We start from the raw sequence: 22,087 nt of genomic DNA, 5'->3' as shown, positions 1-22,087 counted from the left end.
CCTAGTAGTCCGTATTATATAAGTATATATATGCAATTTGTATTAATTGTGTAAGATAGTTATACATAGCACCATATGGGAAACTGCAGTATGGAGTTTCTCCCATGGGGAGGTTATCAGCTACTTAAGAGCTAGAGGATACTAGTTTCGAACCTGGGATGGCTAAATCTATGAGAATCACCTATAACTATGGTGTCACAGCCTGTGGCTACTGGAGTAAGTTGTCATCAACTAGTGACAAGAGTTGGTCGCAACACTTAGTAGGAAGCACAGTGGTGTAAGGAAACCTGGACTAGTGGGGCCTTCATATCTAAAATTATGTATTATTCCCTATAGGCAGAATCTGTAAGTACGTTATGACTGCTAAGGGCTTTTAAAGCAAACATGTTACGATCTTTCTATGGTAAAAACTGTTATTTGGGGACATCACCAGATGATGTGGACATTCTTGCAGGTATTCTGGTGTACCCAGGCAAGCTGTCATTGGTGTATATTCCAGTTAACCTCTGGAGATGATCATAACAGTTTACAGGGCCTTTCCATTTGGGACGGATATATCAAGAGGGAGACAAACTGGTCCAAATTACCAGAAAGAAAATCTCACAGCACCGACTTGGCATCTGTGTTAAAAAATAGCAACTATATTTAAAATAAACTGTACAACATAAAAAATTTAAATTAAAAAATGCATTAAGCAAGTTGCCTTTAGAAATGTGAAGACATTTTAAAACACTACAAGATAATGAGCAAGTCTCACCTAAATAATCATGGCTCCACAGACGGTACCAGTCCATGCATCCACCATTTCTCAACACCTACAAAGTTTTAAGATCTGCTTGGTTCAGATACTGTCCAGCCACAGCAGCTCCCCTGTGCTGTAGAGAGCAGCATATTCAGCTTTGCCTTTTTATTTCAGATACTGAATATCCTTTGACAATTTCAGATATCACAGCAAAAAAAAAAAAGTTCCAAGTGTTTTTGGCAATCATCGGTGACAGTATTTTTGTTACTCTTAAGAATGTTATGGTGGAGGTGGGAGGATGGCTTGAGCCTAAGAGTTCAAGACCAGCCTGGGCAACAGTTGAGTGACTTTGTCTCTACAAAAAGTAAAAAAAATTAGCTGGATGTGTTGGTGTGCACCTGTAGTCCTAGCTACTCCGGAGGCTGAGGTGGATCACTTGAGCCCAGGAGTTTGAGACTGCAGCAAACCATGATTGTGCCACTGCACTCCAGCCTGGGCAACAGAGTGAGGCCGTGTCTCAAAAAAAAATTGCACATATAACAGATAAAGTAATGATAAAGTAAATATGTAAAGTACATGAGTAATTATGGGACATTCTAATTCCTCATTCCCCATGTCTTTAAGAATTAAAAATTCTCAGTGTAGAAGAAAGAGTATAATACAGAATTGGTTAAATAAAAACCCTATAAGCTTTGAATTTGAATTGGATATAGAATTGGTTAAATAAAAACCCTATGAGCTTTGAATTGGACATGTTAATATGAACTCATTTTATCTTGAAAACTTAAAAGGGGAAAGAAGCAAGTATTCTGCTATATGGAGCACAACACTTTATAAAAGTATTCAAATTAATAAATGAAAAAGAAATGAAATGACTAAAATGTCATTTTGCAACCCACTAATGAATTAACAGATCTAGGAATTACACAGTGGCTTCCAATTTGCAGGAAATACAGAGAATAGGGAAACTACACCATGAATTTCCAACTAGGAAACCCCAGACTATGAGAAGCTCTAAACACTAAATGGCCTGTAAATTGGAAAGAAAAGAAATGGACAAGGAACTTCAATTATCTTTAAATGCGTGAGAGTCAGGATAATAGTTACTGCTTGAGGGAAGCCAGGAGTGTGTGTCTGGATAGGACCATAAGGAGGGGCTTCTAGGACAGGCAGCAAAATTGTTTCTTGACCTGGTTGGTGGCTGCAAGGGTGTCTGCCTTTGAATAATACATTATGCTATACATTTGTTAGGTTTCCTGTATATGTAGCTACAACTGTAAGAGATGATTTTTTTTTAAGGTATATACACTAAAGTCCTAGGCACTGATAGGAAAAATAAATGTTGGAAAGGAAAACATAAAATTATTATTTACAGATGATTACATGCCTAGAACTTTCAATGCCATCAACTAAATCAGCGGTAACAGGAGTTCACTAAACTTGGAATAAGAAAAATATTATCAACAATAAATTTTGACAAAAATTTATCAACAATAAATTTTAAAGTGTTAAAAACTTCCAGTAATAAAACAGAAATGATAATATACTTAGGAATTAAGGAAGTAATACTTATGAAATATAAAAGCCCTGTGTGAAAAAAATTATAAAACTTCACTGAGGAACATAAGACCTACATACATGAAGAGATACTTCTTTCTTAGATAGGAGATAATATTGGAATATCTTTCCAATTAATCCATACATTATTGGCATCACTAATGATTGGGGAATGCAAGAAAAGGACATTTCATACACCGTTCTCTTTGGACTGCAATCTGGTATCAACTGATTAGTTGCTCTTCTAGGAAAGTTTACTACATGAATACCTGCACTCATCCAACACATACAAGGATGTTCCCTGCAGCGCTGTTTATGATAGTGAAAAACTAGAGGTCATGTAAAGACCATAATTACAGGAATAGCTCAGTAAGTGAAGGTACCTAAGAAGAGTATCCTAGATTCCCAATCATGGAAATAGGTTTATGATATATTGACTGAAAAAAGGGAAAGCTATAAAACTGAATGTATTATTTTTTTTTTCCAGTAATGGGATCAAATACCATGCCCAGAGGATAGACAGAACGGGGCTTAGAAGATACCCACTAATCTGGTCGTTATCTTGGGGAAAGAGACAGAAGAGAAAGGAAGGAAGGACCTCCCCTTTCTGATTTTATTCCTCTGAGTCAGCTGAAGATGTACTTTTACAATTAAAAAAAACAAGCCACTCTAACAATAAAACCTAAAAACCTAAGAACCCACAAATGTCCACCTGATAGTCCATGAGAAAAAAACTGCAAAACAAGCAAAAAAAAGTTACTGCAGAGAGTTGGCAGCCTGTGGATAGGGCACCAGCTTCTACACCTGAAGGACTCACTCATTTTTACCACTTACTAGCTGTGTAACCTCAGCCAAGTCCCTTAGCTGGGGCCCTTATCTCCTCACCTCCAACAGAGAAACAAAACCTAACTGAAGCGTTGTGAGGATTCCAGGCATTGTATGTAAAATACCTAGAAAACAGGAGTTGCTCAATATATGGAAGGTAATAAATACACGTTTCCCGAGCAACTGTGAGTTCTCAGATCATTAATCTCTTTTCATTGCAAAATACAATGAAATATTGACTGAAACAAGCAAACACCAAGATGGTTTCAGGCATTATATCTAAAATACAACTTTGTAGAAAACAGTATGATCACATGACTCTTACAAGGTATCATAACAACAATCTAACACTTTTATAAACTGCATTTATTGTACAGAGTACTCTGAAGAAACAAAAAATATGTACAACCATTCATTTTCATTAACACATGTATTCTGTCCTGCAATAGTGGAGAGGTGGAATGTGTCTGGCACAGAAATAACCCCTAGGAGTTATAAATTAGAAAAACAACACTTTTAAAAAAGATTTTTACTTTTCTGGTAGAAATATAAAAACTGTGGTTCATGGGGAAAAACATTAAAATTAAAAAGTCCAATCAATTATAGAGGTGGCTTTAACACTTAAAGTTTTCTCCCTCAAACCAACTTGTCAACAGCAGTGTTTAAAATCTACATATAAATAAATGGGCAGCGCTGCCCAGATAGCAGCACGGTATGAGCAACTCACAGTCACGCTGCGCGGTGTTCTCAGTGCACAAACAATGCCCCTTCCCGGCATCCCGCAGTGGGCACTTACAGAAGGGCATCACCTGGTGCCGCAACCTGCAACTCAACATCCATCTTCTCACAACACCACCATTTAAAGGTACCAAAACAAACTGATTTGTTTAAAAAAAAAAAAAAAGTGGGTGGGGGAGGCAAGGGTACATGACAGCCATTACGTTGTCTTCCTGAATCCCTTTAGAATAGGGTAGATGTTTTCAAATGCTTCATAAATTTCTGCTCTGACTTTAGCACCTAAGAAGACAAGTTGGAGTAGAGATGAGAGACTGAAATGGCACTTCTTAACATATTAAGACGGTAAAATTATTACCTTAAAGCTGCAAGCACAATTCTCACCATACCCAGTCAGATTAAGGCACAGGCATGAAAACATTAATGGTGGAATCCCTTGTCACAATCTTATTTTTGTTTATAAAACAATACTTTTAAAAAATCATCTTAGTGACTCCAGCGTCTCATTCTATAGCTCAAGAGGCATGTATTCACACTTCTCTCCTTGGTCCTGAACCAGGCCATAAACCAAGCAGGTTTATGAATCTTCTTCTCCCAATTGCTACCTTCAACTAGACTCATTTCTGAATCTTCCTTTCTTGTCTCATAATCATATTGCTGAGGAATCCTAAAGCTTCAGATAACTAATTCCAAGTGAAAACACCATCTTTTATTCAATGCAATGCTCACCTCCTCACTGTAAATGGAAGTCTGCTTGCAGAGCTGTGGTCAGACTTCCCTGCTCTCACTGTGCCTTTAGTGGGCACGTTTCTCATCAGACTTTGGGTGGCAGGCCTTTGTACAAGAAGCTAGCCCACTGTCTGAACACTGAAATTTCTTTTCAGCACTGAGAAAATGCCATACTCGAAACACTTACAAACTTTCAGATACTACTTCCTGTTACAACTTACCTGTTAATACAACTTTTCCAGAAACAAAAATAAGGAGAACAATTCTGGGTTTGATCATTCTGTAGATTAAACCAGGAAATAACTCTGGCTCATAACTAGAAGGAAAATTGCAAAAACAGTTTAGAAATCAAGAGCTTTGTGTGCTTTTAGATAAAATGAGGACCTGTACAAGAAAAAACATTGAATAAACAAGTAAACTAGTCAAGAGGTAAAGCACAGTTCTTCAAGCAGCATATCAAAGGACAGAACAATTAAAGCAAGTGAGACCGATTTGTAGGCATCAATTGATAACCATTGGATGGAAGGCTATTTGTCCTCCTATCACTTTACCCTATTTCTATTGAATCTGGATTTTCTGATTTAAGAAAAAGAGCCCTGTAGTTATGTCTGCAGTCTCTATATCATTAGATATAATGATATCTAATGCAGATAATAATCCTTTACTTTTACAGTCCTAATAATTACTATTACAGCCCTAATAATCATTTACTTCTAAGATCCAATACTGACAGTTTAACTTTTAATCATATCTTACCTCCTTAAATTAAAATATTCTCTAGCCGTCAATTGTGGTCAGGAAATTTAATCAAACTTATATACTAGCCTGAGAATTAACCTATACCTGATTAAGCTGTCTGACTGAATGGACTATTGGTATATATTCTTTTTTTTTTTTTGAGATGGAGTCTTGCTGTGTCGCCCAGGCTGGAGTACAGTGGCACGATCTTGGCTCACTGCAACCTCCACCTCCTGGGTTCGAGTGATTGTCCTGCCTCAGCCTCCCGTGTAGCTGGGATTACAGGCATGCACCACCACATCCAGCTAATTTTTGTATTTTTAGTAGAGACGGGGTTTCACCATGTTGGCCAGGCTGGTCTTGAACTCCTGAACTCAAGTGATCTGCCTGCCTCGGCCTCCCAAAATGCTGGGATTACAGGCGTGAGCCACCAGGCCAGGCCTGGTACATATTCTTCTAAGCCTAGTAATCTCATTTTTCTCAGTTCGGAGAGACTGAAAACAGGATGCCTCTGTTTCTGTGTGTCTGACCTAAGACAAAATTCAGGACAGGCTTCTCTGAGGAAGAGTGGAATGGGTAGACACATGGAACTCAAGTGGGAGCTTCCTAGGTGAAAAGGGAAATGAGCATACTAGGCATAAAAGTGGCAAGTGCAAAGGCCCAGGGCAGGAGGAACCAAGTGAGCCCAAGGGGCACACAGAACTAATATGCCTGTAAACAGACACCAGAAGACCATGAGATGAAGCAGTGAGGTGGGCAGGGCTGCCTGCCTGTGAGTCTTCACCTGCAAGTAGCAGGGAAGATAATTAGGAAGTTGTTCCTATGGCTCAACTTCACACTTTGCTGGTAGATCTGACACAATGTTGACTAAAAGAGAAGATCCAAACTGGGAAAATAAATTGATACAAGAGGTTAGGTTCAATTCATGCATTCCAAGTGTATTCAGCAATAAAATGATAAAACATACAGAAGTAGAATCAAATTCATTCCAGTAAAGGGGAGTTATGGGTACCGCAAAGTGCTAAAGGAAGCAGAGGCTGGTGAGGGTGATAAAGATGACTGAGAACATCAGGAAGACAATGCAAGAATACATACAACTATAACCATGTCAACTGTTCTCATATACTGAATATTTTGCATGTGTTTTATTCTGAACAATGTTTAGATTATAAATGAACTGTTGCCAAGAACAATCATAATACATTTCAGACTTACCTACTAAATTGTTGGTGGGTGAGCACAAGGCCTTCTAACCTTATAGGAAACTTCACATCACAGCTCCCCACCATGTTCTGAATCTTGAAGTCCAAGAACTTAGCTGGAAAACCCAACTTCTGTACAACTCTAGCATATTTTCTTGCTGCCAGTCTGGACTGTTCTTCACTAGGGAAAGGAAAAAAGTGAGTTATTCATACTCAGAGCCAGCTAAAATACTTATTTAGACTAATAGCTTATAAAAAGTCCAAAACAGTAAACTAATAAAGTGTAAACTGGTCAGCCTTCTTGCAATAGGAGAAAAGACTGACAGGCATTCACAATTCCTTATAAAGTATTCCTGGATCCTTGACAGAAAACTGTAGGCCTGCCAAAATGACCTTTCAATCCGCGAAATTATTGTAGCCCTAGATTTTATGGATGTGAATTATCACCATCATCAATCATCACTATTTCTGTATTTTAGCCCATGCATTTCTACTGAGAGGAAAACTAACAAACTTCATTTTGATCAGAAAATGTTGATGAGATTTATTATTGAACAATGTATTCACTAATTCTATCCTCTTTTATACCAAGACTCATCATGAATAGACATTCCTATGTCATTTGTTGAATAAACTATGACTTAGCAGTTCAGAGCTTACATAAGAAAAGCAGAATGTGGGCCAGGTATGGTGGCTCACGCCTGTAATCCCAAGCACTTTGAGAGGCCAAGGCGGATAGATCACCTGAGGTCAAGAGTTCGAGACCAGCTTGGTCAACATGGTGAAACCCCATCTCTACTAAAAATACAAAAATTAGCCGGGCATGGTGGCAGGCACCTGTAATCCCAGCTACTTGGGAGGCTGAGGCAGGAGAATCACTTGAACCTGGGAGGTGGAGGTTGCAGTGAGCCAAGATTGTGCCACTGCACTCCAGCCTAGGTGACTCCGCCAAAAAAAAAAAAAAAAAAAAGAAAAAAGAAAGAAAGAAGAAAAGAGAAGAGAAAAAAGAAAAAATAAAAGAGAAAAAGGAAGGCAGGCAGGCAGGTCGGGCACGGTGGCTCACACCTGTAATCCCAACACTTTGGGAGGCTAAGGCAGGCGGATCATGAGGTCAGGAGATTGAGACCATCCTGGCTAACACAGTGAAACCCCGTCTCTACTAAAAATACAAAAATTAGCTGGGCATGATGGCGGGCACCTGTAGTCTCAGCTACTCGGGAGGCTGAGGCAAGAGAATGGCGTGAACCCAGGAGGCGGAGCTTGCAGTGAGCCGAGATCGCGCCACTGCACTCCAGCCTGGGCGCAGAGCGAGACTCCATCTCAAAAACAACAACAACAAAAAAGAATGTGAAAATATTACCATAAAAAGACTATCAGGTGCAGGGGATCAGGAAGAACAAAAATCAAGCATATATATATATATGCTATGCTTTTAATTTTCAGGTAAATATATTGGTGGTTTCTTGTCTTGATGAAATAGTCATCCAACTAGATATACAATATTCAGTTTTCAGATGCTCTGGGACAAAAAGGCTAAATGCTGCATGAAAAGCTTGCCTTGATAAACCAAAAGTTTCTGACGTTCCATGCAGGGGAAAACAAGCAAACAAAAAGGCTCTTAATTAAAGAGGTTACTACTGCATGTTGTGGCCAAGGGGAAGTGAAAGGCAAGAACAGATCCTTGTCCTGCATTCTGAAAAAACTTGGAGACCAGGAGCCAGAATGTCCACACCAATGGCATTCCCTTCACTGAAAGACAATTTCAAACTTCAGAATAAGCAAAAATATCCACAGCCCACTTCTATGTGTTGATACCTCCAAGTACATTTAATACTCTTTCATTTAAAAAGTTTAAGTTTATTTGTTCAGTTCATTTATGAAGCTAATGTCACTAATTTTCCCCCTAGTTTTTGACTTCTACCAGGTATATGAGCTCTGTTTAGAACAGTCAGGACCCCAGAGTACTAACCTTCAGACAGGATCACTTCAGATGGAGAATACAGGCAATGACATTTTATAACAAGGGTGCATTCCTTAAGATCTGCACAACTCAAACACTCATAATGAAAGCTAGTTCCAGTGAGAAGGCAGGTTTCTGTGGCCAACATATGTGGTGCTGTCACGCTGCCAGGCCCAATAAGGTGTGCAAAGCCCTTACACCATTAGCTTAATAGTGTTTTAATTCTTGATCAATTTTTTCTTCCCTTTCAAGATGTATTTGTGTTATTTACAACATTTTTCACATAAAGGGAATTTTACTAATAGTTCTGATGTTGTATTACATCTTACCTAATTTTTTTTTTTTTTTTCTGGAGAAAGTGTCTTGTTCTGTCTCCCATGCTGGAGTACACTGGCATGATCTCAGCTCACTGCAACCTCCACCTCCCAGATTTAAGCGATTCTCGTGCTTCAGCCTCCCAAGTAGCTGGGACTACAGACATCTACTACCACGCCTGGCTAATTTTTGTATTTTTAGTAGAGATGGAGTTTCACCATGTTGGTCAGGCTGGTCTCAAACTCCTGGCCTCAAGTGATTTGCCCACCTTGGTGAGACACCACGCCTGCCCATATCTAATTTTTAAGAAAATGAAATCACTGCTATCTAAAATTAATAGAATCAAATAATAAATAAATAAAAATAAGAGAATCGTATTAAAATGGTTTTTATAAGAAAGCAATAATAACATGTTAAAGTGCTAACCTAATAACCTAAAAACAATGAGATATCACCTTTTCATTCATAACCCATAGACCAGAAGAATGAATTTCTTACGGCTACCTCTTGGCTCCTGTGCACACCATTTTCCCAGAACTGAAAATCAGTGCCGTGGTTCGTGGCTCTCTTATCCTCATGATAACTGCAGCAAACCGCTACAACGGTCAGAGAGAATCATTAGTGAGGTCACGCCAAACTGCTCAATTTTGTTAGGAGAACCACCCATTGACAAAAAATCACAACTGGTAGGAAGGGCACAGTACATCTAGTTATCAAAATATTTGTCCTGTATTTCTGTATATCTGTAAAGGATTTGCATACACCACATGTAACAAATATTCCTTTGCATAAGGAGCAGAAAATAATCAATTGTGACTACTAAGTTATACCAAATCTGTATGTTCTTTCACATGAGCATTCCATCACGAGAAATGTTTGCAAAATTTGGTTATGTTCTCAATAAATACCAGTGCTTCTGTTTCTACTTTATATTTGCTGCTTATCATGACTATAGCTTCTCTAATGATACATTTTGTTTTATTAATATGAATTTTGAGGCAAATCAATAAATCTTTTCTACCTTAATGGAATTAATAAATCAGATTACAAGCCTATCAATAGGTAATGAAGTAAAATCCTGCTTCCAATTGGCCTTTGGAAACAATATTAATGTATTAAACACATATAAATGCAAATTAGGAAAAAAACACAGTTTTAACTTTTATTTTCTGCTTTTTATGCTTGAAACATGTTCTTTCAGAAAATTTTCTTGCTAAGGTGGTAACTCAAGGGGAAAATATTTCAACTATGGGTTGAATTAATGGCCTCAGTTATTAGGTACATGATAAAAAGCAAATAATTACTTTGAAACAACTTAAAGATTTTAATACATTTAATTATACAATAAAAATCTATATATTTCTAATTAAGACGACTCTATGACAAACTAGATTGCTTTAACAATTTTATTTTTTTATTTCATTAATTTTTTTTTTTTAGAGACAGAGTCTCACTTTGTTGCCCAGACTGGAGTACAGTGGTGCAATCATGGCTCACTGCAGCCTCGAATTCCTGAGCTCAAGAGATCCTTCTGTCTTGGTCTCCCAAGTAGCTGGGATTATAGGTGTGTGCCACCAACCCCAGATAATTTTTTAAATTTTCTGATGAAATGAGGCCTTGCTATGTTGCCCAGGCTTGTCTTGAACTCTTGGCCTCCCAAAGTGCTGGGATTACAGGTCTGAGTCACCATGCCTGGCTTTTAACAATTTTAGTTTAAAACCTCCTCTATGTCTTCCCTGTGATTTTATCAACATCTAAAAAAGCTAGCAGTATATAGTAGTTTATATAAGTCCCAGGAAGAGCCTAGCTATTTTGAATTTCCAGAATTTCCTCTACTATTTTTATTGGTTAAATATCACTTCACTTAAGATCATAAAGTAATAAAATTATGTATTCAACTAAATGTGATTATAATAGATGAAAGATTAATTCTTAGAATGCTACATGTCATACAGACTCATTATGAGTGGTTAAAAGGTGATTTTCAGACCCTTAGCTATCTTTCAGATCTTAGGCATTATGTTTCAGGGATTTTAAAATGCACCCTAAGTCCATTACTTAACATTTCTCTCAACCCAGCTAATGTTTATCCAAATTACTTTGCCTACTATAGCTGGCAAACATCATCCCTATACATATACAAAATTCTTCACATGATCCCAATACAATATATATATAACTTAGCTTATTTTATAGACTGCTGTATTCCCAAGGATTCTTTTATCACAGACACTCAATAAAAGATACAAAACAATGCACATTTTACTTTAGATCTTCATTTTGTTGGTGTCAAGGGATAAACATAACACAAACTCTTTGATATACAGATTTTTTTTTTTTTTGAGGCGGAGTCTCGCTCTGTTGCCAGGCTGGAATGCAATGGTGCAATCTCCACTCACTGCAACCTCTGCCTCCCAGGATCAAGTGATTCTCCTGCCTCAGCCTCCCAAGTAGCTGGGATTACAGGCGCATGCCACCACTCCTGGCAAATTTTTGTATTTTTAGTAGAAACGAGGTTTCACTATGTTGGCCAGGATGGTCTTGAACTGCTGACCTCAGATGATCCGCCCACCTTGGCCTCCCAAAGTGCTGGGATTACACGCGTGAGCCACCAAGCCCGGCCAATTTTTTTTTTTTTTTTTAAGAGACAGGGTCTTGCCATGTTGCCTGGGCTGGTGTTGAACTCCTAGGTTCAAGAAATTCTCCTTCCTTAGCCTCCCAAAGTGCTGGGATTACAGGCTTTAGCCACTGTGCCTGGCCTGATCTACAGACATTTGTTATATAGCGTGAAATACATTAAAATATAGAGACATGGCAGAGAAGACAAAAAAAGAAAAAAAAAACAAATACATTAAAATAGATCTAACCTTGGGATTATATTCGGCATTTCGGGCACGAAGTGCAATGGTCTTTAGGTCAAGTTTACAACCAAGATTCACTGTGGATACAATATTTCTGTAAGAGATTTAAAAAGAAAACACGACTATTTAAATTACTTAACTTTCGTTGGATGAGGCATTAGAAATTATGCAGACATCTGATTATTTCAACCAGGCTTTAATTTTTTTTAATTGCTCACATTTATTGTTTAACAAGTATCATGCATAACACACTGAGGTAGAAGTTACCAGTATTCTCACATTTGGATAAATAAGCTGAGGCTTAAAGGTAGTGCAACTTGCTCAGGACGCAATGGCTCCCAAGTGGAGGAGCCATTGAGTCTGTCTGTCTCCAGAGCCTGCCCTTAGCCTTCTCACAGACAAACTCAATTCTCATCTGTGAGCTCTGAAAAGCTACCACCACCACCCTACTCCTAAGTCACTATTTATAATGAAAACAAGCAGGCATGAACTGCCCAGTTCTCTCAAAGTAAGTATCTTTTGAAAAACAAGAGCTAAGTGTATTTAGCAAAAAAAAAAAGCAAAACCCTGCTTTCTCTTCTAATTAACTCTCAGTAAATATGGAGAAATGGAGCCATCTGGGTCCACTGACCCTTTTCATTTCTCAGTGTTCTTAAATCACTTAATGAATAACTTATACAAGGATAAAGATATACTAAAAAGCAACTCTATTAGAAATTTTAATAAAAATTTAAACAACAAACCCACATTTTCATTATACATTTTTCTGCTTATGAAAGTATATATAGTTGAAATGGGCAATGCCCTTTGAATGCAATTAACTGCTCAACAACTGTCTCGCATGGACCTGGAAATCACCATCCCAAGAATATCGAGTCCAGATTTCAAATACATAGGTTCAAATACAATAGGTTTTAGCTCATTGTTGCTTCTGGTTCTTTTTCTTGTACTGTCAAAATGCAATACTTTTGAAAACTTGATGGCTCATAATTTTTTTCAAAAGAGAATGGCAGTCTATGATACACAACTGTAAAGCCAATTAGGTTGATCCACACAATGAATGTTTTCATTTCCATATCATCTATTTCCTTCCAATCACCATTGTATACACACCTGCCTTTAGCATTTGTCCACTTATGAACTAACTATACCAAGTAGATTTTAGTATATCTATCACAACTTTAGTCACATAATTGTTAAATGTATTCTTATATATTTTCATTAATTAAATATTTACCTTAATCCCTCTTAAGCCTACAAGATTGAGAGGGCACTGAACTACCACCCAGGAGGGTTCTTAGTAGATAGTGGAAATTCAGGAATGTGGATGACTGGATGCTCTGGGGAGTATCAGAACAACAAAGGCACTCGCAAGAAACAAACACCTGACTGTACTATTTATAATTTATTATTTAAATCAGAAATGCAAACTTAAATATTCCTGGGAGTCAGACAAGCATGCTGGACACATGGGAGTGGTATAGACAAGGGTGAGCTAAAAAGGGCTCTCTCTAAAATCACTAAAATTACTTTGTTTTTAAAGTTGTGTGTGGGGTCAAACAAAATTGTGGAGGCAAGATTTAGGTCTTTGGGTGAAAGTCAGCATCCACGATTACACACCACTTAGTTCCAAAAATGATCAGAGACAGCTTATAAACGACAACCATACATGTAACAAGGTGAATAAATGTAAACAGGAAATACTAGATCTAAAGGGAGTATGAAGGAGGAAGGTATCTGTACAAGAAAACTGAGGAGATGCAGAGACTGCAAGTAACCTTTTAATTTGGTCATAAGCTTTCTAAAATGAAAAGCTATACACTTCTTATTGAATGGGATTATTTGGAAATATTTGCTGGTTTTTCAGGAAGACGAAATTATTTCCTACTCCTACTACACTGTTACATATAGAACCCACTTCATTTAGGTAGAAAAATCCATTTACGACAAGAACAGTCATCCTCATTTTGTGGGAAGGACACAGACCTTCAAAGATTTATATGCAGCCCCCATAGTAAAAACAAAAAACAAGAACTACCAGAAATTATACTGATATTGTGACTAAAGACCTAAAATAGCATAAGGGAGAGACTATATAACATTGTGATTTAGCGATATCAGATACAGGGAAATGTCTATAATATAATAATAACAACAGTGAAAGTCAGATTAAATTTTATTGGCTCAGGTATGTAAACACAAATGACCACATTTCTAAACCTGTTAAGAGCCTTTTACTGAGGACACTGACTAAAATAGCTTTGCTTCCCTTTCCAAAGTGTGAAATAAAGCAAATTTTGATACACAATTACCATTAGTGCCACTCCCTCCCTTAATAAAAGGATCCATCTGAAAACAGAGCAGGAACACAACTCAAAGGGACTCCTAAGTGGGAGGAAACATAAAACACCAAGTACTCACTGCAGCTGCGGTACAATCCCAGAACTCTCCGAAGCTGGCGTGGCAGGAGTGATGGGGGTCATGGGGGTCATGGGGGAGGGATACAGTGGAGTGGTGCCCGGCAAGGGTGCAGTTGTGAGAGTCTGTGAGTGGAAGAGCTGTGGTGCCTGGCCTGCGGTTCCCTGTGTTGCCTGCTGGGACGCTGACTGCTGAACGGCTGCAGCTGCCACTGCCTGTTGCTGCTGCTGCTGCTGCTGCTGCTGCTGTTGCTGTTGCTGCTGCTGCTGCTGCTGCTGCTGTTGTTGCTGCTGCTGCCTTTGCTGCTCTTCCAAAATAGACAGACTATTGGTGTTCTGAATAGGCTGTGGGGTCAGTCCAGTGCCATAAGGCATCATTGGACTAAAGATAGGGATTCCGGGAGTCATGGCACCCTGTGGAAAGCAAGGAGAAAAGCAGGTTAGGCCGGCTGCTGCTAAGTGTTTGTGGAACTTTCTTGGTGGAACAGCAGGTCAGATGTGCAAAGACAGATACCTTCAGAGAATAATGGGGTTATTAAACATTAATTACGGAAGAACCAGCTATTCTTATACACATTGCTTTCTTCTTTAATACCACACAGTGGATAAACATGAAGAAAAATTGATAAACTGAACTTCGGAAAAATTAAAAACTTCTGTTCTTTGAAAGATACCATTGAGAAAATTAAAAGGCAGGCCACAGACTGGGAAAAAAAATACCTATAATACATACATCTGAGAAAGGACTGGTAAACAGAATAGTAAAGAGCTCTGACAACTCCATAAAAGAAGATCAACAAATAAAATAATAGAAAAAGGCAAAACATGTGAAGGACATATTACAAATGAAGATACAGGCATACCTCGGAGATACTATGGGTTAGGTTCCAGACCATCTCAATAAAGCAAGCGGCATGAATTTTTTGGTTTCCCAGTGTCTACAAAAGTTATGTTAGCACTATAGTCTATTAAGTGTGCAATAGCATTATGTCTAATAATATGTATATACCTTAATTTAAAAATGCTTTATTGCTAAAAATGCTAACAATCATGTGTGCCTGCAGCAAATCATAATCTTTTTGCTGATACAGGGTCTTGCCTCCATGTTGATGGCTGCTGACTGATCAGGGTGGTAGCTGTGGCAATTTCTTAAAATAAGACTGACGAAGTTTGCTACACTGACTCTTCCTTTCACTGAAGATGTCTCTGTAGCATACGATGCTGTTTGACAGCATTTTACCTACACTAGAACTTATTTCAAAATTGGAGTCAATCCTCTCAAACCCTGCTGCTGCTTTATCAACTAAGTTTATGTAATATTGTAAAGTCATCAGTTCTTCACCAGGAGTCAATTCCATCTCCAGAAACCACTTTCTTTGCTTACCCACAAGAAGCAACTCCTCATCTGTTCAGGTTTTATCAAAAAATTGCAGCAATTCAGTCACATCTTCAGATTCACTTCTAATTCTAGTTCACTTGCTATTTCCACTACACCTGCAGTAACTTCTAGCACTGAAGTCTAGAACCTCTCAAAGTCATCCACGAGGGTTGGAATCAACTTCTTCCAAACTCTTATTCATGTTGATATGTCACCCTCCTCCCATGAATCACGAACGTTCTTATGGCATCTAGAACCATGAATCTTTTCCAGAAGGTTTTCAATTCACTTTGCCCAGATTCATCACAGGAATCACTATCTATGGCAGCTACAGCATATGTCCCTCCCTGCTTCCTTTCTTTGAGACAGGGTCTCCACTGTAGACTTCAACTTCTGGACTCAAGTGACCCTCCCGCCTCAGCCTCCCAAGTAGCTGGGACTACAGGCACATGCCACCATGACCAGCTAATTAAAAAAAATTTTTTTTTGTAGCAACAGGGACTTGTTTTGTTACCCAGGTTGGTCTCGAGCTCCTGGCTTTGAGTGATCCTTCCACCTTGGCCTCCCAAAGTACCGTGATTACAAGCATGAGCCACCATGCCCTGCTGTATTTCTTAAATAGTAAGAATTGAAAGTTGAAATTACTCCTTGATCCATGGGCTGAAGAATGGATATATTATTTAAGCAGGCATGAAAACAATATTAATCTCCTTGTTCTTCTCCATCAGAGCTTGTGGACAACTAGTTACACTGTCAGTGAGTAATATTTTGAAATGAAACGTTTTTCTGAGCAGATCTCAAAGAGCTTAAAATATTCAGTAAACCATGCTGTAAACAGATGTGCTCTCATCAGGTTTTGTTGTTCTGTTTACTGAGAACAGGCAGAGTAGATTTAGCATAATTCTTAAGGGCTCTATGATTTTAGAACAGTACATGAGCATTGGCTTCAACTTAAAGTCACCAGCTCTATTAGCCCCTAACTACAGTTAGCCAATCCTCTGAAGCTTTGAAGCTAGGCATTGATTTCTCCTCTCTAGCTATAAAAGTCCTAGATAGCATCTTCTTCCAGTAGAAGGCTGTTTCATCCACATTAAAAATATATTATTTAGTACAGTCACCTTCATCAATTATCTCAGCTAGATCTTCCAGATAACTTGCTGCTTCACGTTGCATTTTTATGTTGTGGAGAAGGCTTCTCTCCTTAAAGCTCATGAATAAACCTCTGCTAGTTTCAAAACTTTCTTCTAACAGCTTCCTCTCCTCTCTCAGCCTTTACAGAGTTGAAGAGAGTTAAGGCCTTGCTCTGTATTACACTTTGGCTTCAGGGGATGTGTGGGTGGTATGATCTTCTATCCAGACCACTCAAACTTTCTCCATATAAGCAGTAAGGCTGTTTTGCTTTCTTATCACTTGTGGGTTTACTGGAGTAGCACTTCTAATTTCCTTTAAGAACTTTTCCCTTGCATTCACAACTTGGCTAACTATTTGGTGGAAGAGGCCTGGCTTTTAGCCTATCTCAGCTTTCAACATGCCTTCTTCACTAAGTATAATCATTTCTAGCTTTTGGTTTAAAATGAGAGATGTGCAGCTCTTCCCTTCATCTGAACACTTAATTAAAAGTCACTGTAAGGTTATTAATTAGCCTAATTTCCATATTGTTGTGTCTCAAGGAATAGGGAAGACCAAGGAGAGGGAGAGAGATGGGGGAACGGCTGGTCACATTGTAGACATTTATCAATTAAGTTCCTGTATTATACAGGTGCAGTTTATGGCATTCAATAATAATTACAATAGTAACATCAAAGATCACTGATCATAATAATGGATAATAATGAAAAGGTTTGACTGGGCACAGTGGCTCATGCCTGTAATCCCAACACTTTGGGAGGCCAAGGCGGATGGATCACTTGCAGCCAGTAGTTTGACACCAGCATGGTGAAACTCCGTCTCCACTAAAAATACAAAATTTAGCTGGGTGTGGTGGCGCATGCCTGTAATCCCAGCTACTCGGGAGGCTGAGGCAGGAGAATCGCTTGAACATGGGAGATGGAGGTTGCAGTGAGCCAAGACTGCACCACTGCACTCCAGCCTGGGCAACAGAGTGGCTGTCTGCAAAAAAAAAAGAAAAAGTTTGATAACAATAACAGATAATAATGAAAAAGTTTGAAATCCTGCAAAAATTACCAAAATCTAACCCCAAGACATGAAGTGAGTACACACACTGTTGGAAAAATAACGCCAACAGACTTGCTGGGTACAGGTTTACCACAACCTTCTATTTGTCAAACATGCAGTAAAGTGAGGTGGGCCTGTGTATGAGTGGCTGACAAGCACTTGCCAAGATGCTCAGAAACATTAGTAATCAGGCAAATAAAAATCAAAACCACGATAAGATACTACTAAGCAATCACTAGAGTGAAAGTAAAAAGACTGACAGCAGAAAGTGTTGGTGAGGATGGGGAGCAACTTAAATCTCTTATGCTGCAAAACAATACAGCCACTTCAGAAAACAGTTTGGCAGTTTCTTATAAAGTTATACATATACCAATATAGGACCTAGCAATCCTACTCCTAAGTATTTACCCATGAGAAGTAAAAACAGTGCATTCAAAGTCTACACAAATGTTTACAGTGCTTTTATTCATAATAGCTCCAAACTGGAAAGACCCCAAATGTGAGCAACTGGAGAATGGATGAACTGTGGAACATCCAAACAATGGAGTGATACTTAGCTATACAATGGATTAACTACTGATATACAAACAGTATACTGGGCTAAGAAGTCAGACATACACAAAAAAGCATACACTATGATTCCATCTATATGAAATTCTAGAATAGACAAAACTAATCTTCAGCATTGAAAAGCAGATTCAGTAGTTACCTGGGGCCAACAGAGTGACTATAAAGGGGAAGAAGGGACTTTTTAAAGTAATTGATATGTTCTGTAACTTATACATTATATATAATTATCAAAACAGACACTTAAAATGAGTTTTTTTGTATGTAAATTATATTTCAACAAAAGTTATTGATTTTTTTTTTTTTTTTTGAGACAGAGTCTCGCTCTGTCTCCCAGGTTGGAGTGCAGTGGCACAACCTCTGCTCACTGCAACTTCCACCCCCCGGGTTTAAGCAATTCTCCCTGCCTCAGCCTCCTGAGTAGCTGGGATTACAGGCACCTGCCACAACGCCTGGCTAATTTTTGTATATTTTGTAGAGATGAGGTTTCGCCACGTTGGCCAGGCTGGTCTTGAACTCCTGACCTCAGGTGATCCGCCTACCTTGGTCTCCCAAAGTGCTGGGATTACAGGCGTGAGCCACTGCAGCCAGGCTGAAAAATTTTTAAAGTAGATGGGTGGTTGAGAGCTTGAAATGTAAAAGGGGAAAAATAAAACTAGAAAATAATTTGGTGAGGGTGATTTTCAAAATCAAAGACCCTATATAATCATTTGGAACATGCTCATAAGTGTTTATCAAAAGATTAGGTGTTTCATAAATATATAACTTAGCTTCCAAACAGACTCCCCAAATAAACACCATTGTGCCTATTCAAAGCCTAATAGAACTTCTCAACAAAATAAGGCTTAAAAAATATATTAAATCATTTTCAAAAACAGATCATTAAATGCCCTTCCTTGCCTTTTGACACCATCTCTTGCAGCTCAGATTTCCACCCTCCCTATTCTCGCCCTCCTGCTGTATTACCTGAGGGGAGGCCAAGCCCTGAGCGTAAGGTGGCAGGCTGTTGTTCTGATCCATGATGTTCACTTTCTTCTTGGCAAACCAGAAACCCTTGGGCTGGAACTCGTCTCACTATTCAATTTTTTCCTAGAGCATCTCCAGCACACTCTTCTCAGCAACTTCCTCAATTCCTTGGGTTATCTTCACACGCCAAGAAACAGTGATGCTGCTTGGGAAAAAAATCTAAGGTTTAATTTAAGGATCCAGGTAACCTGTACAGTCCTATAAGCCAGTTTTATGGCTATACAAAACACAAACATGAAAACCAGTGAAGCTATTTTGGAATACATTTGTTTTTACCTTATAATCCTAAAGTTTTATTCCTTCCATGTTTCCGGCGATTGCATGTAAAATCGCCAACAAAACAAACATCATTTTGTTACGTGTTTAAATACTCGAAAAATGCTCAAAATCGAGCTGTCATAACCAGCATTAAAAACTTTTGAGGAAAAACACCTAGAGAAAAATAATTCCTAAGCAAAATGTAACATCAGAGCAGAATATTTACTAAGCACTATATACACAGCACTGTTAAGCAAAGTTTAGATCTTTAAATATTCCAATTTTACATCCTCTACAATGTCTTGGGGAAAAAAGTAAATATTAAATTCAATCCAATATACTTCAGAGTGATCATTTATCAAGCTCCTACTGTAATGAAACTGTAAAAAAAAAAAAAAGCTGCACAAAGATAAAGCCCTGAATTTTTATAAATGTAATAACCTTACCTCTTTAGAACACATTAATGGAAACTGTGCCTGTTATCTGACTTTTCTTAAATCATCATCGCTTTACTCACTACACATCTGAAATGAGTTTATAACAACATATTCTCACATAGAACTTAGAGGTCTCAAAGTTACAAATTATATGTCCAAAGATCCTTCAGGCATATGCACTTCAAGCATGTGCTGGTACAGAACAGATACTCAGATATTTGCTGAATGTATGAAAGACTCTGACGATCACTTTGAAAGGGCAAAGGCCCCCAAAGACTATCTATCCTACATACTCATCACTGAAAAACAGACCAAAAAAGAAAGCAAGCTCTGCTTCTGGAAATAAATATTATCAGAGATATTTCTTAAAGTATACTTTTTTTTTTGACAGTTATCCAATAATAACAATAACAGAAGTGCTGCAGATGAGGATATAAAGATAGGAGGATATAGTCCTTGGCATCAATGTGTTCAATATGAAGGGTATGCAAATAATTACTGTAAAACATAGTATTATAATAGCAGGTATGGTCTAAGCTAAGTTCCTTGAATGCAGAAACCAGCCTACATGTCTTTGTGAGCTCTGCATCTAGCACTATGCCTGGAATACAGTATGTGATCATGAATGAGCCCATATACACCCCTGGAAGAGAAGACAATATAGACTAACAGCCAATCACTATGAAGAGAGGGCAGTGTTTTCACAAAGCAGGGACCATCTAACTTGGGTCTCACAAGGTGAGTAGGAATTTACACATCAGGGCTTCAGAGAAAAGAGAAATCAAGCAGAAAGAGATAACAGATTGAAAAAGCATGCAGTATGCAGGCGACAAGCTTAGTATGACTGTATAGAAGGTCACTGCAGGAGATGAGACAGCACATATTGGTGGCTCATACTACCAGGAGTTTTCAATGTTATTGCATAGGCAATAATAACAGTTATGGAATTTTGGAAGTGCAGTATGAATAGATCTAATTTGGCAAGACTAGATGAATTTGAGAGGAGTACAACTGGAGGATGGAAGTTCCGTTTCAGGAATCTAAGGTTGAGGCAAGAGATAATGACGGCAGGATTTAAAGCCATTATAAGTATGATTAGAGATTTATCCAGGACCTTCGGTGGCTTCAGGCCACTTTTTGCAAATAAGTCTACAGAAGAAACCGCACAGTGATTACTGCACTAATTTATCCTCAGAAAAGAGCTGTTTGCTGGGTATCTCCATCTCTTGGAAATGGAAACATCAAATCCGATATTTTTTGGAGGCAATCAAATTAATTCTGCATAGCCTTCTAGTGTCTGTATAACTAAATGAAGCACAGTCTTTTCACAGAAAAGTCTACCTAGAGATTTGGAAAACCATGATGGCCTGAACCGAGAGACGGGGGACCTTGTAAATAAAGTGCTGTGTATTACATCTTAAGCGCTACCGTGCCCGCTGTCTCAGGCTTCTGACAAAATATTTACGTCTCAATGTTGGCAGCAAAACAGGCGGGCACAGATCTGGGTGAATCTGCTTCTAACATGGAGAAGAAGCGGATGGCAGGACAGGGCAGGGTAAACTTAGGGTCTTCGATGTAAGGGACTGTCCTGTCCTGTCTGCCGCCGCCCAGCCAGCCAGTAGTACCCTGAGCCCCACAATCGTACGATGGGAAGCCGCTTGCGAAACACAGCAGAGTAGGGCACCAGGCGGGAGCGGCGGCCGAGTGGCCGTTACAGGCCGGAACGGCGGCAGCACGAGAGGGAGGAACGTCCCCCGAGGGGCCTGCACGCGCGCCAATTCCTAGTCTCTTCCCCACCATTGCCCCCAGGCCTCAATGCAGTGGTCGCCTCCGCCCGAACCGTCAGAAAAGAGTACAAGCTGTTACCTGGGTCACTGCAAAGATCACTATGGGCCAGCGGAAGCGAAGTTAAACAGCCGGCGGCCCAGGCGCCCGCCACAGCGAACCTGCCCGACCTCACTGAACTCCTGGCGCGCGTTGATAATGTCACTTCCGCCAGTTCTGCCCTCGGCTTCAGGGAGTTGCTCCCACTAGGGCCGAGGCCATGAGAAGTGTGGGCAGAGGTCACTTCCTGTGTTTCCATAGGCGCGGAGCTTAAGGTAAGGAGGGGCGAAGCTCTTGAGGAGTTCCGGGGCGGGGCCGCCGTGCCACAGCCGTCTCTCATT

General features: G+C 39.1%; 1 protein-coding gene across 6 annotated transcripts; it reads right to left on the bottom strand.

The window, feature by feature from the left end:
• Positions 1–3,469: 3,469 nt before the first annotated feature.
• Positions 3,470–21,972, bottom strand: TBP (TATA-box binding protein). 6 transcript variants are annotated; one of them, XM_009242466.4, is made up of 8 exons: positions 21,789–21,972; positions 19,168–19,372; positions 14,086–14,495; positions 11,671–11,758; positions 9,308–9,399; positions 6,542–6,709; positions 4,810–4,904; positions 3,470–4,141 (listed from the first exon to the last, which is right to left on the bottom strand). In XM_009242466.4, the coding sequence occupies exons 2-8, from the start codon at positions 19,219–19,221 to the stop codon at positions 4,062–4,064; spliced, it is 987 nt and encodes a 328-aa protein (XP_009240741.2). In that variant the 5' UTR covers positions 19,222–19,372; positions 21,789–21,972; the 3' UTR covers positions 3,470–4,061. The 6 variants fall into 6 exon arrangements, with proteins under 6 accessions (XP_009240741.2, XP_002817654.2, XP_054414506.1 ...); XM_002817608.5 differs by having other exon boundaries at positions 19,168–19,369; positions 21,789–21,928; XM_054558531.1 differs by lacking the exon at positions 21,789–21,972 and adding an exon at positions 21,568–21,760 and having other exon boundaries at positions 19,168–19,369.
• Positions 21,973–22,087: the final 115 nt, after the last annotated feature.

This window comes from Pongo abelii, chromosome 5 (genome assembly GCF_028885655.2).
Source record: "Pongo abelii isolate AG06213 chromosome 5, NHGRI_mPonAbe1-v2.0_pri, whole genome shotgun sequence".
Taxonomy (NCBI): Eukaryota; Metazoa; Chordata; class Mammalia; order Primates; family Hominidae; genus Pongo; species Pongo abelii.
The sequence above is the reverse complement of the archived record's forward strand: the minus strand, read 5'-3'. Positions and strand labels throughout refer to the sequence as shown.